The following is a 14,684-nucleotide window of genomic DNA, read 5'->3' as shown; positions in this document are numbered from 1 at the left end:
TGTTGCTGGATGTCACACACAGCAACATCGCTAGCAAGTCGTGCCTCAGCAGCGATGTTGCTAGCGATGTTGCTTAGTGAGACGTGGCCTTAATTAATCCGATCAGTACTATGTGTACTGGAGAACTTTGTGATACTGATGAATGGTGAAGCATTTCCATCACTTTCTCTAGACGTGAACCTCAATGTCCATCCATCCAGGAGGGACATTTACTAGTAAATTGCAGATTAGAGTGCTGGCCCTGGATCTGTGTCTGGAGTGGCCACCAGTGAGAAGATCGGCTCAGGGCTAGATTTACTTGTGACGTTTTAGTCTACACCAGCAGTAATTGTCATGTCTGTTTTGCTGTAATGATCAGATCCATAAATTGTATTTATTGCGCTCCTTAACATACCGCCATCATATACCACAGCGCTGTACAGACATTATGATGACTGTCCCCATTGGAGCTTATGATGACTGTCCCCAGTGGCCACGTGCTGTGTGTACCTTGTGTACGTCCATTATTTAATGTGCAAGTGTGGTCGGAGATACTTGGTTTTCTGTATGTGTATGTCATTAATGTGAGTTCATAGCAATTCATTAGGTAAAATAATCTTGCCCTTATTCTAAATGTGTCCTCAGATCTCTCCTGTAACGTGACTTAGGGCGGCGTTACACGCAACGATTTATCGTACGATCGCATGAGCGATCGCACCCGCCCCCGTCATTTGTGCGTCACGGGCAATTCATTGCCCATGTCACACAGTCGTTAAACACCCGTCACACGTACTTACCTCCCTAACGACGTCGCTGTGGGCGGCGAACATCCTCTTCCTGAAGGGGGAGGGACGTTTGGCGTCACAGCGACGTCACACAGCGGCTGCCCAATAGAAGCGGAGGGGCGGAGATGAGCGGGACGTAACATCCCGCCCACCTCCTTCATTCCTCATTGCCGGCGGAACGCAGGTAAGTTGTTGTTCGTCGTTCCCGGGGTGTCACACGTAGCGATGTGTGCTGCCATGGGAACGACGAACAACCGACGTGCAGAAGGAGGAACGACATTATGGAAATGAACGACGTGTCAATGAGCAACGATAAGGTGAGTATTTTTGCTCGTTGACTGTCGTTCGGAGGTGTCACACGCTATGATATCTCTAACAATGCCGGATGTGCGTCACGAATTCCGTGACCCCGAGGACATATCGCACGATATATCATACCGTGTAACGCCGCCCTTACTCTCAGGATATTATTAATATCCACAATTACATCTTTATTCCGCTTTCTCTCCTTGTGATACACAAGACTTTCCTCCGCTAACGACACTCGTTTAATATTAATATCGTCTTCCCAAATAAATTGGGTAATAATGTTCCAGTATTACAGTCACATTAATACGTTGCTTTCTCAGCAGGATAGGACCTGCTACATGACAGCTTTTATTACATCGCGTCTAGAAATAGCACCAATTTTATGAGATTTAGTTTAATTTTCAGCTTAAAGAAATAATGTCCTGTCGTGAGTGTTCCTACCAGACCCCATCTGAGGTACTGAGTCCTGTGCCGGATGCTTCCATATTGGGTGCATCATTAGCGTCTGCTTCAAGCATCCAATTTGGATGCCATCATCGCTCCCTACGAGGTGGTCATCCAACTTTTCTTGACCCCCATTGATAAATGTATCAATAAATAGGAAAACCTGAGTAATGACAGAAGCAAATAACTAAAGTATATTGAATTAGTCAAAGCCTCCAGTGTGGTGGTTTAGCCAGTTATGGTCTTTTTTCTACTATTTTTTACTACTGTTACTCTATTATTATTATTATGTAACCCAAAATTCATTGACTTTATTGGTCTGCTTATTTTTTTCAGTCACCGCCGAACAACTTCCAAGGACAAGGTAAGAATGGCACCCAGAGGCAGTCCGCCATAATATAGCCTCCCATGGAAATTTGGTTCCTATCCCTATTGTTGCATGTTCATAAAGTCCTAGGTGTCCCCAACAAATGTTTACTTCCATATTCAATTTTTTTAAGGTACGGTACCACTCGTCATATCAAAATATGTCCGGAATAGTCCAGGTGTGTGCTTCACCCAGACTAGTCTATGTCTAATGCTCCAGTCATACCCAACTTTTCCCCGAGCATGACTGACCTAATCACCTCAGGAAAATCATTGTTCTACATTTCTGGGCAAGCACAGTGCTTTGGTGAAGCCACGGAGGGGGGTGGCCTATTCTAAGGGTCCCGTTACATGTAGCGACGTTCCAGCGATCCTGACAACAATACGACCTGGTCAAGATCGCTGGTACGTCACTACATGGTCGCTGGTGAGCTGGCAAACAGGCAGATCTCATTAACGATGCAGCAACGATACGGCGATCCGTATAATGACCTCGGTGGTCGTTGGGACCGTCACACAGCAGCTATTCTGACGACTCAGACCTCGATAGAGGCGTAGTGTTTGCATATAACTAGCAGTTCGACCACATTACATTTCTACCACAACACTCTTTGCACCCTAATAGACTAATGCCTACAACTAGCTCTTGACCTTCAACCACCTCTTCTCACATCCAAAACTGATTTCTCCTCTGTCTTTTTGATGCTGAGGCCTAAGCACCTAAAGCCAATAGGCTTTAATCACCATCCCAATAAAAAGGAATGGAGCTAGGTGTGATGGTGGTGTATGGACACCCTTGCTTCAACAAAAGCCTCCAGGGCTGACAAAAATAAAACCTTTTGGAGTATAACTCATATAGCTACATAGAAGTCACCTAATAGAATACAAAAAAATGGTAAATACATCCAGGTGACATTTTATTTTTAAGAATAATACTATCATGAAAGAACAAATACAGTAAAACATATAATTGAAAAAAAATGTAGAAAAATTAAAAATACATATCTTATATCCTCCTATTTTTATCAAACCCACCAATATATTTATTATGTTAGCTAAGGTGTATACAGGGAACTATGTATTTTTACTACCCCATCTGATGTAAGGACAGAGACCTTGATTCCCCTGATGTGTCACTTACTGGGCTGCTTGTTGTAGTTATTATAAAATCACTGTATTATATACTGTAGATCTACCAGTTGTGTCATGCTGAGCTCTGTATAACCCACTACTAATTGAAAGCTTTCTGCCTATGCTCAGTGTATATAGAAAGCTGCCAGCGAGTGGTGGGGGGCAGTGTTATACAGAGCTCATGAATATGGAGGACTAATAAGCAGCAGGTTTACTAGTCCTAGGTACAATTTTCTGCTGTTAAAACAAAACAATGATTTTATAAAAATTACAGTAAGTGACATATTGCTGGAATCAGGCTCTCTACCACTGCATTATGCTGCTGTTGGATTAGGTGACAGAAACCTGGTGTCATATTCTCTTTACGCAATCATGACCGATGATGTATATGTACATCATCGGCCATGTGCCTACCTTTGATGCTTGCTCACACGCTGAGGCTGCATCTTTCCCAACACTGCACTTGATAGCTAATTTAATCAGCCATCAACTTCCTTTAACAGTTGAGATCCACTTGCTGCTTTTATCCTGACAGAGGCATTTAATGCACTGACAAGAAGCACGTCGCTAGTCCCACATATCGCCGCCCCTGTCACGTGATTGCAGGGCGCTGATAGGTTGTCATGACAGTCGGCGGTCAGCTTATGACACTTATGCATGTCATAATGATTCTCCTGAGAACGCCGGCTGCGAGCCAGCAGTCATAGGAGATCGTGATTTTTGCTATACAGAGCACTGCGGATGCACAGCTCCGTATAGCACAAGCGATCAGGTGATCATAGCTTCAAGTCCTTTAACCCCTTCAGCCCCCGGGCACTTTCCGTTTTTGCGTTTTTGTTTTTTGCTCCCCTTCTTCTGAGAGGCGTAATATTTTTATTTTTCCATCAATCTTGCCATATGAGGGCTTGTTTTTTGCGGGACGAGTTGTACTTTTAAATGAAACCATAAGTTTTACCATATAGTGTACTGGAAAACGGCAAAAAAATTCCAAGTGCGGAAAAATTGCAAAAAAAGTGTGATCGTACAATAGTTTTTGGGATATTTTATTCACTGTGTTCACTATATGGTAAAACTGAGGTATCTATGTGATGCCTCAGGTCGGTGCGAGTTTGTAGACACCAAACATGTATAGGTTTACTTGTATCTAAGGGGTTAAAAAAAATTCACAAGTTTGTCCAATAAAAGTGGCGCACGTTTTGCGCCATTTTCCGAAACACGTAGCGTTCTTATTTTTAAGGATCTATGGCTCAGTGACTGCTTATTTTTTGCGTCTCGAGCTGACATTTATAATGGTACCATTTTTGCGCAGATGCTACGTTTTGATCGCCTGTTATTGCATTTTGCGTAAAACTTGCGGCGACCAAAAAACGTAATTTTGGCGTTTGGAATTTTTTTGCGACTACGCCGTTTACCAATCAGATTAATTGATTTTATATTTTGATAGATCGGGCATTTCTGAACGCGGCGATACCAAATATGTGTATATTTATTTTTTAACCCTTTAATTTTCAATGGGGGGAAAGGGGGGTGATTTGAACTTTTAGGTTTTTTTTTTTTTTTTTTATTTTTTAAAACTTTTTTTTTTTACTTTTTTTTTTTATTTTACTAGTCCCCCTAGGGGGCTATAGCGATCAGCAATCCGATTGCTGATCGCTATCTGCTGATCACAGCTATACCGCTGTAATCAGCAGATTCAGTCACTTTGGTTTTCCCTCTGCTCTCGGCCGAGGGAAAATGAAAGTGAAACATCGTAGCAGCAGGCGTCATCACATGACCCTGTGCTACGATGGCAACCACCGATAGTCACGTGATAACACACGTGACTTCCGGTGGGGGCGGCGGTGAGTAACAAACATGGCCGCGCGCATTTAAATCTTGCTGCCAGACTTTGGCAGCAAGATTTAAGGGGTTAATGGCCGCGGGTGGAAGCGATTCCACACGCGGCTAGCAGGCACACATGTCAGCTGTTGAAAACAGCTGATATGTGTGCCGATCCACGCCGCCTGCCCGCGGCAGGGGGCGGGGCTTAACGGGACACGATCCTGGACGGATAGATCCGTCCAGGGTCGTGAAGGGGTTAAGGGGACTATTAAATACTGTAAAAAAAAAAAAAAAAGTTTTGGAAAATATATAAAAATTAAAGTTAATCTCCCACTTTTTGCTCCATTAAAAATAAAACGATAATACATATTTTCTTCAGCGCTCTATTGGGAGACCCAGACGATTGGGGTATAGCTACTGCCTCCGGAGGCCACACAAAGCACTACACTAAAAAGTGCAAGGCCCCTCCCCTTCTGGCTATACCCCCCCGTGGTATCACGGGTTCTCCAGTTTTCAAGCTTTGTGCGAAGGAGGTCAGACATCCATGCATAGCTCCACAGATTTTAGTCAGCAGTAGCTGCTGACTATTTCGGATGGAAGAAAAGAGGGCCCATATAGGGCCCCCAGCATGCTCCCTTCTCACCCGTTGATGGTGTTGTAAGGTTGAGGTACCTATTGCTGGTACGGAGGCTGGAGCCCACATGCTGCTTTCCTTCCACATCCCCCTGGGGGGCTCTGAGGAAGTGGGATCCTGCCGGCCTCAAAGCTCTGACGCCGGGCTCCATCCACAGACCCATTTGAACCTGCTGGATACGGAGCTGGAGTACCGTTCAGGGACATGGCCCTGCACCATTACAGGTACTCTGTGTCCCCGTACACACAGGCACAGCACACTCCAGACTTGCTGGGTGTGCTAGTGCGCCGGGGACAGTAAAGGGTTACAGTCACTGCAGCTTTGCTGAGTGACTTTGTGTATTGGGAACTACCGCGCCGGACGCTCCGGGAGCGGCGGCGCGGCTGGGACTTGTAGTTCGCCGGGGACTGGGCGCCGACCGCGCTTTTACGGCGGCGGCGCTTATAAATCCAGTCCCCGGCTTCTGCGGCCTAGTGCCGCTTCGTTCCCGCCCCCTCCCTGTCACTCAGGGAAGGGGACAGACGCTGAGCAATCAGCAGCGCCGAGGGCTGGAGCCTTATTTACATGCTCCAGCCCTCTCACTGCACACTGTCGGACGCCGGATTCCCGCTCTGACTTGGGGCACGCCCACGGCCCGCCCCTCCTCACACGAGCTGGGGAAGACGCCGGCAGCCATTACTGCAGTCCGAGCTCGGACTTTCGGCAACCAGGCAGGACGGTGGCGACCATACACCCGCTTATAGGCGGGCGGTAAGCGGCACACATAGTGCTGACCCCAATATATACTGCAGTGTGTACATGTGTATTTTAACTGCATAGGTCGCTATATGCCCGCTTGGAGAGCGACACATCAGCAGCAGGAAAGCAGGTGTGCTAAGGCACAGGCTTTCTAGGCTGCTTGTATTGCACGTACTGAAGTGTTCATTTGTGTTTATGCTTGTATGCTATACACTGCACTGTACAGTCGCTAGTCTTAGCTATATTCTCCTGGACTGGCTAGACTACAGCAGCAGAAAACAAAGGGTGCTGGGGCACAGGTTTTTTTCTATGCTGCTTGTATTGCATGGGCTGCAGTGTGCATTTGTACTTGTGCTTGTTTGCTATACATTGCACTGTATGGTCACTCTTCTGGGCTATATTCCCCTAGATGACTAGTCTACAGCAGCAGAAGAGCAGAGGTGCCAGGGCACAGGCTTCTATGCTGCTTGTATTGCTTGTGCTGCAGTGTTCATTTGTACTTTATGCTTGTATGCTATACATTGCACTGTACGGTCACCAATCTTGGCTATATACTTCTAGATGGCTAGTCGGCAGCGGCAAAAAAGCAACACAGATTTTCAGTGCTGTTTTTACTACATGGGATGCTGTTCATGACACCGTCCCATTGTGTGCATGCTCCCCTGTAGCACTTCGTCTGCCGGGGTCTCTAGCACTTCGTCTGCCGGGGTCTCTACTAGTCGTGGCCAAAGAAACCACCTGTCATCCCTGTCCAAGGACAGGGACGGAGTTGCAGTTTCGACAGATATATTGTCATAAGATAGAGACTTGCAGTCCAGACAGGCCATGGGCAATCTTCCTGACCAACCTCATTTGGAACGGGGGGGTCCCAGGAGGACTCTCTGTATGATAAGGCAGCTCTCCAGGACTTTGATCCTGACATCGCTATCAATCCGGATACACCGGATGGTAACGCCATACGGAATGATCCTATAGCGTCCATCAATGGAAGGTTGGATCTTTCTCCCTCAGCTCCCCCAGTGGAGGAGTCAGCTTCACAGCAGGAGAAGTCCCTTTTCAGTATCTCAAACGGATATTGAGTATTTTTCTGGCCACGCTGACTTCAGAGAAGCAGTCCAGAAACACCACGCTTACCAGATAAGCGTCTTCTCCAAACGTTTTTAAGATACACGTTATCCCTTTTCCCCTGACGTGGTCAAGCGCTGGACCCAGGGTCCAAAGGTGGATTCTCCAATCTCCAGGCTTGCGTCTAGAGCCATAGTTGCACTGGAGATGGGGCTTCACTTAAAGATGCCATTCACAGACAGATGGACTCTGGTTGAAATCTGTCTAGGAGGCTATCGGCGTGTCGGTTGCTCCGGCATTCACAGCCGTATAGGCAACCTAACCTTTTCAGCTGTTCTTGCGCAGCTGGCCTTGAGCACATGTACATCTGTACCGCAGAGGCGTCCGTAACTCCGCAATGTCTGCACTGCGACTTACCCTATTAATGCTGTCCTAAAAGTACAGTCGAGGTTTCGGTCCTTCCCAAGCTCGGGCAGGTCCCAATTGTCCTCGTGCAAAAGGGCTACAAAACCTCAGACGGGCTCAGATTCCGGCCGGGCTCAATCACGCCCAAGGAAGGCAGCCGGAGGAACCGCTACCAAGGCGGTCTCCTCATGACTCTCAGCTCTCTCTCTCTTTCCGCATCCGCGGTTGATGGCAGACTCCCCCGCCTTTGGCGACATTTAGCTGCCACAGGTCACAGACCGGTGGGTGACGGACATTGTGCTCACGTGCACAGGACAGTGTTCTGTTCTCGTCCTCCGACTCCATTCTTCAGAACGGCCCCACCTCCCCACCGAGCAGATGCCCTGCTGCAGGCGGTGGACGCTCTAAGAGCAGAAGGAGTGGTGATCCCTGTCCCCCCTCAGGAACGAGGGCGAGGGTTTGTACTCCAATCTCTTTGTGGCTCCAAAAAAGGACGGCTCCTTCCGTCCTGTTCTGGACCTAAAACTGCTCAATAAGCATGCGAACGCCAGGCGGTTCCGGATGGAATCCCTCCGATCCGTCATTACCTCAATGTCTCGAGGAGACTTCCTTGCCTCAACAGACATCAAAGATGCCTATCTCCACGTGCCAATTGCTACGGAGCACCAACGTTTTCTACGTTTTGTGATAGGAGACGACCATCTTCAGTTCGTAGCTCTGCCATTCGGTCTGGCGACAGCCCCACGGGTGTTCACCAAGGTCATGGCAGCAGTGGTAGCAGTCTTGCACTCTCAGGGACACTCGGTGATCCCTTACTTGGACGATCTACTCGTCAAAGCACCCTCCCTCGAGGCATGACAACGCAGCCTGAATGTTGCGCTGGAGACTCTCCAGACTTTCGGGTGGATCATCAATTTGGCAAGGTCAAATCGGTCACCGACTCAATCACTAACGTATCTCGGCATGGAGTTCACACTCTATCAGCGATAGTGAAGCTTCCGCTGAACAAGCAGCGTTCACTGCAAACAGAGGTGCAGTCTCTCCTTCAAGGCCAGTCGCACCCCTTAAGGCGCCTCATGCACTTCCTAGGGAAGATGGTGGCAGCCATGGAGGCAGTTCCCTTTGCGCAGTTTCATCTGCGCCAACTGCAAGGGGACATTCTCCGCCAATGGGACAGGCAGTCAACCTCCCTGGACAGGAAAGTCTCCCTTTCCCAGACGGCCAAGGACTCTCTGCAATGGTGGCTTATTCCCACCTCATTGTCACAGTGAAGATCCTTCCTACCCCCATCCTGGGCAGTGGTCACGACAGATACGAGTCTGTCAGGGTGGGGAGCAGTTTGTCTCCGCCACAGGGCTCAGGGGACGTGGACTCAGCAGGAGTCCACCCTTCAGATCAATGTTCTGGAAATCGGGGCAGGGTATCTTACCCTACTAGCTTTCCAGCAGTAGCTAGAAAGAGAGCAGATCCGAATCCAGTCGGACAACTCCACAGCGGTGGCATACATCAACCACCAAGGAGGGACGCGCAGTCGGCAAGCCTTCCAGGAAGTCCGGCGAATCCTCATGTGGGTGGAGGACACAGCATCCACCATATCCGCAGTTCACATCCCGGGCGTAGAAAACTGGGAAGCAGACTTCCTCAGTCGCCAGGGTATGGACGCAGGGGAATGGTCCCTTCACCCGGACGTGTTTCAGGAAATCTGTCGCCGCTGGGGGGTGCCGGACGTCGACCTAATGGCGTCTCGGCACAACAACAAGGTCCCGGCATTTATGGCACGATCGCGCGATCACAGAGCTCTGGCGGCAGACGCCTTAGTGCAAGATTGGTCGCAGTTCCGGCTCACATATGTGTTTCCACCTCTGGCACTCTTGCCCAGAGTACTGCGCAAAAAATCAGATCCGATTGCAGCCGCGTCATACTCGTCGCCCCAGACTGGCCGAGGAGATCGTGGTACCCGGATCTGTGGCATCTCACGGTCGGCCGACCGTGGTCACTACCAGGCTGGCCAGACTTACTGTCCCAAGGGCCGTTTTTCCATCGGAATTCTGCGGCCCTGAACCTGACTGTGTGGCCATTGAGTCCTGGATCCTAGCGTCTTCAGGATTATCCCAAGGGGTCGTTGCCACCATGAAACAGGCTAGGAAGTCCACCTCTGCTAAGATCTACCACAGAACGTGGAAGATTTTCTTAACCTGGTGCTCAGCTCAGGGAGTGTCTCCCTGGCCATTTGCATTGCCTACTTTTCTTTCCTTCCTGCAATCGGGGTTAGAAAAGGGCTTGTCGCTCGGCTTCCTTAAGGGGGAAGTCTCGGCACTATCCGTGTTTTTTCAGAAGCGTCTAGCACGTCTTTCTAAGGTGCGCACGTTCCTACAGGGGGTCTGTCATATCGTACCCCCGTACAAGCGGCCGTTAGATCCATGGGATCTCAACAGGGTATTAGTTGCTCTCCAGAAGCCGCCTTTCGAGCCTCTGAAGGAAGTTTACTTTCTCGCCTGTCACAGAAGGTGGCGTTTCTCGTTGCGATCACATCGCTTCGGCGAGTGTCTGAGCTGGCAGCTCTGTCATCCAAGGCTCCCTTCCTGGTGTTCCACCAGGACAAGGTAGTGCTGCGCCCCATTCCGGAGTTTCTCCCTAAGGTCGTATCCTCATTTCATCTTAATCAGGATATATCCTTGCCTTCCTTTTGTCCTCATCCGGTTCACCGGTATGAAAAGGACTTACGTTTGTTAGATCTGGTGAGAGCACTCAGACTCTACATTTCCCGCACGGCGCCCATGCGCCGTTCCGATGCACTTTTTGTCCTTGTCGCTGGTCCGCGCAAGGGGTTGCAGGCTTCTAAAGCCACCCTGGCTCGATGGATCAAAGAACCAATTCTAGAGGCCTACCGTTCTGCGGGGCTTCCGGTTCCTTCAGGGCTAAAAGCCCACTCAACCAGAGCCGTGGGTGCGTCCTGGGCATTACGACACCAGGCTTCGGCTCAACAAGTGTACCAGGCAGCTACCTGGTCCAGTCTGCACACTTTCACCAAGCATTATCAGGTGCATACCTATGCTTCGGCGGATGCCAGCTTAGGTAGAAGAGTCCTGCAGGCGGCAGTGACACCCCCGTAGGGGAGGGCTGTTTTGCAGCCCTAACATGAGGTATTTCTTTACCCACCCAGGGACAGCTTTTGGACGTCCCAATCGTCTGGGTCTCCCAATAGAGCGCTGAAGAAGAAGGGAATTTTGTTACTTACCGTAAATTCCTTTTCTTCTAGCTCTTATTGGGAGACCCAGCACCCGCCCTGTTGTCCTTCGGGATGTTTTTGTTGTTTGCGGGTACACATGTTGTTCATGTTGAACGGTTTTTTCAGTTCTCCGATGTTACTCGGAGTTAATTTGTTTAAATCAGTTATTGGCTTTCCTCCTTCTTGCTTTGGCACTAAAACTGGAGAACCCGTGATACCACGGGGGGGTATAGCCAGAAGGGGAGGGGCCTTGCACTTTTTAGTGTAGTGCTTTGTGTGGCCTCCGGAGGCAGTAGCTATACCCCAATCGTCTGGGTCTCCCAATAAGAGCTAGAAGAAAAGGAATTTACGGTAAGTAACAAAATTCCCTTCTTGGATCGCCTCATTCAGAAATATTGGATCTATCAAAATATAACATAATATTAATCTGATTGGTAAACAGCGTAACAAGAAAAAAAATCAAAATGCCAGAATTTCGATTTTTTTTTTTTTTTTTTTTTTTTTTAAATTATTAGTTATTTATTTTTTGTCTCAGCAAAACTGCAATGAAAGGTGATAAGAGGCAATCAAAACATCACATCTCTCCAAAAATAGTATCAGTAAAACAGTCAGTTGAGGACACAAAAATTAATCCATCACACAGCCCCAGACCCCAAAAATGAAAACGCTACACGTCTCGGAAAATGGCTACAAATTTCTGACATTTTTTTCACTACTTAAATACAAAAAAAAAACATTGTGGAATTGCTGTTTTTGTTTTTTTTTTTTATTTTATTTCATCACGCTTGGACTTTTTTTTTCCCATTTATGTTAAAATGAATGGTGTCATTCAAAAGTACAACTCATCCGCAAAAAACAAGCCCTCATATAGCTATATTGATGGAAAAGTAAAAAGGTTATGGCTCATGGAAGAAGGGGAGGAAAAAAACTAACATGGAAATTGTATCCAAGGCCTGAATAATTCGCACATACAACAATTTTCCCAAATGGCAAACTAAACCTAAAAAAGATTATTTATGGCTGACTTAGTTTTATAGTTTCTAAGGTTGAAAGTAGACTTAAAATAAAAAAAAGAGACAGTTTGCACTCTGATAGTGCTAAAGTATGGAAACCATGAATATAAGAACATGGACCTGCATTACTGCTAAGGAAAATCTGAGAAAAATGAGATCTTTAGCATATATAAATGGCCATTTGTATATCTGCCCAGTTGCCACTTCACAGCATATCTCGTAACTGTGTACCTACACTATGCTGAAGCCTCTCTCTGGGTTAAAAACCTCCTGTGTATGGGCAAGTAGGAGCCTGCTATATAGGATTAGATTACCTGTGGCAACTGGGGGAAGGGTGCACGGTCAGAAGGTATCTTCATATAGACAAAATGGCCATTTATATATGCTAAATATCTCATTTTTCTTAGATTTTCTTTAGCAGTAATGCAGGTCCATGTTCACACATTCATGGTTTCCATACTTTAGCATTAGCAGAGTGCAAACTGTCTTTTTTGTATTTCATGTCATGTTCAGTTATGCACCTGTTCACACTTCAGTTTGGTGAGTGCAGTCAGTCTTTTTGTCTGTTGAAAGTAGACTTAAGTCCATTGAGTTCTGCCATGTTGACTAGAGCTATAATCATGGCTTCTTGTGTATTGATGTTACAGATGCCTCTTTCCCTCTGGATGTGTACATGATTCCAGTATTTGTCATGGAAAAAGAAGCAACTGCACTTCGCCAATACCCAGTTCAGTGGATGACCAGGTAGATGGTGAAACATGGGAAAGAACTTTATGTTCCCACTCATTGGTGTATCTCCTCTATATCGTCTTTATGGTGCCATAAACACAAGCACACATTTTGCCTAAAGCTGGTGTCACACATAACGACGACGACAACGACGTCGCTGCAACGTCATCATATTCTGTGACGTAGCAGCGACCATAGATGATCGTTAGTAAGCTGTCAAACATGTTAGAAAAAGCAGCGACGGAGCAGCGATCATAGCGACGTCGACGGTCGTTGTGTGGTTTCAGACGTAGCGTAGCGTCGCTGCTGCGGTGTCAAACACAAGGGTTATCAGCTTATCAGCATGGCGCAGCGGGATAGCAGCGATCAAAAAATGACTTCGAGCATTCAGGAGCGAGCAACGATTTCGCAGCAGGGGTCTGATCGTTGTTATGTGTCACACACAGCGACGTCGCTGTTGAGGTCGCTGCAACGTCACAGAATATGGTGACGTTGCAGCGACGTCGTTGTCGTCGTCGTTATGTGTGACACCAGCTTTACACTCTGATTCCAATCATCTTATGTGTATTTGAGTCTCCCACTGCTTCTCCAATGGGTAGTGTTTGGGCAAAGAAGGACTCTGCCCATGTTGAAATTCAACAGGCCTATCTTTAGTTAATTTCAAGATAAGCTGCTGCCAAATGTGTCTGGCAGAGGCTTACTTCCTCCCCCCTTGAGTATTGCAGATTGCGAAAGATAGCTATTGGGCAAGCAAGTGTTTGGATGTCAAATATTAAAGGTGTATGGCCCCCTAACGTCTAGTTTAATTTGCTCTTTTCTCTGACGCCTCATTGGGGGACACAGGATCATGGGTGTTGTGCTGCCTATCCATAGGAGGACACTAAGTAGATGCAAAAGCATAGCTCCTCCTCTGCAGTATACACCCCCTGGCCGGGCCAGGCAGTCTCAGTTTTAGCTTAGTGTCTATAGGAGGCACTTCCTTTCAAGGTTTGTTATTTTTTGAGGGCGACGGTTTCCTTTTGGGACCGATCTCTCACTACCATCAACGGTCGGGAACGTGAAGTGTTGCCTACACGTACCCCCTCTTGCGACGCTGGATCCTGGGCTGGACGACGGTTTCTATAGACACCGATTTTCCAAAGCCCAGGGCAGAGGCACAATTCCTCAGCCCCTCTTCGCAGGCTCTGAGTTGAATATGGCATCAATTCCTCAGCCGCTCTTTGCAGGCTCTGAGTTGAATATGGCACCGTTGTGACCGGATACAGCAAGCTGACTCTGCTATTGTCACTGCCTGGATTGAAGCAGTGTTTAAGGTGAGATCCCCCCTGACTGGTTTCCCAGACAAAGGGAGAAAAGGCTGTGCAGGAAAGGCTCCCAGGGCTGAATATACTGTATTTATGAGAAAGTCCCTGGCTAATGCAAGGAAGAGAGCCCCAGGAATCCTGAACACACAGTGTTAACTTTTCCCTAGCTTCCTGTCTGGAGGAGGGGGGGGAAGTCCCTCCTGTTTGCAAACTCCTGCACAGATAATTTCCTGGTGGCAGGGGGGAGGGGGTGGCTAGAGAATCACAGAGCTCAGGGACTCACACTGTTTATTATCTGCTCTGTTTATTTGATCTAGCAGAAAAGCTGCTGATAACCACCAGTGTCACGCTGTGTGCTGACTAGAGGGAGAGGGAGGAAATCTATCAGAAGCTCATTTCCTGCCGTTTTTTACTACCCACAGCGGGGGGGGGGCACACTGACTACTTCTTCGCGCTCTTTTAGCGCTAAGCCCCGCCCCCCCCGTGGCCGCGATAAGCGCCGCCCCCCCAGGAAAGCGTGGGAAGATCTCCAGCTATCGGCTGATTCTGGTAAGGTGCTGCTCACTGTAGCTCTGCTGATCATTGCTCCCCCTCCTGGCATACTCCTATCAGGAACATGCAGAATTCAAAAGGCACTAAGAGGGCTAAGGCTCACATAGTCTATTATTCAGCCTGCACTGCCTTCCAGGTTGAGCTACCACGTAAACACACCTCTTCTCTCTGTAAGTCCTG

General features: G+C 47.8%; 1 protein-coding gene across 2 annotated transcripts in view; it reads left to right on the top strand.

Moving 5' to 3' along the window:
* HPS4 (HPS4 biogenesis of lysosomal organelles complex 3 subunit 2) overlaps positions 1 to 14,684 on the top strand; it is a 63,863-nt gene that overhangs the window by 27,428 nt on the left and 21,751 nt on the right. For both annotated transcript variants that reach the window (XM_075320064.1, XM_075320065.1), the window contains exons 9-10: positions 1,854 to 1,881; positions 12,567 to 12,663. In XM_075320064.1, coding sequence (XP_075176179.1) covers positions 1,854 to 1,881; positions 12,567 to 12,663 — 125 coding nt within the window. The remainder of the gene's footprint in view (positions 1 to 1,853; positions 1,882 to 12,566; positions 12,664 to 14,684) is intronic.

This window comes from Anomaloglossus baeobatrachus, chromosome 1 (assembly GCF_048569485.1).
Source record: "Anomaloglossus baeobatrachus isolate aAnoBae1 chromosome 1, aAnoBae1.hap1, whole genome shotgun sequence".
In the NCBI taxonomy this organism is placed as follows: Eukaryota; Metazoa; Chordata; class Amphibia; order Anura; family Aromobatidae; genus Anomaloglossus; species Anomaloglossus baeobatrachus.
This window is presented reverse-complemented; position numbering and strand designations above follow the sequence as displayed.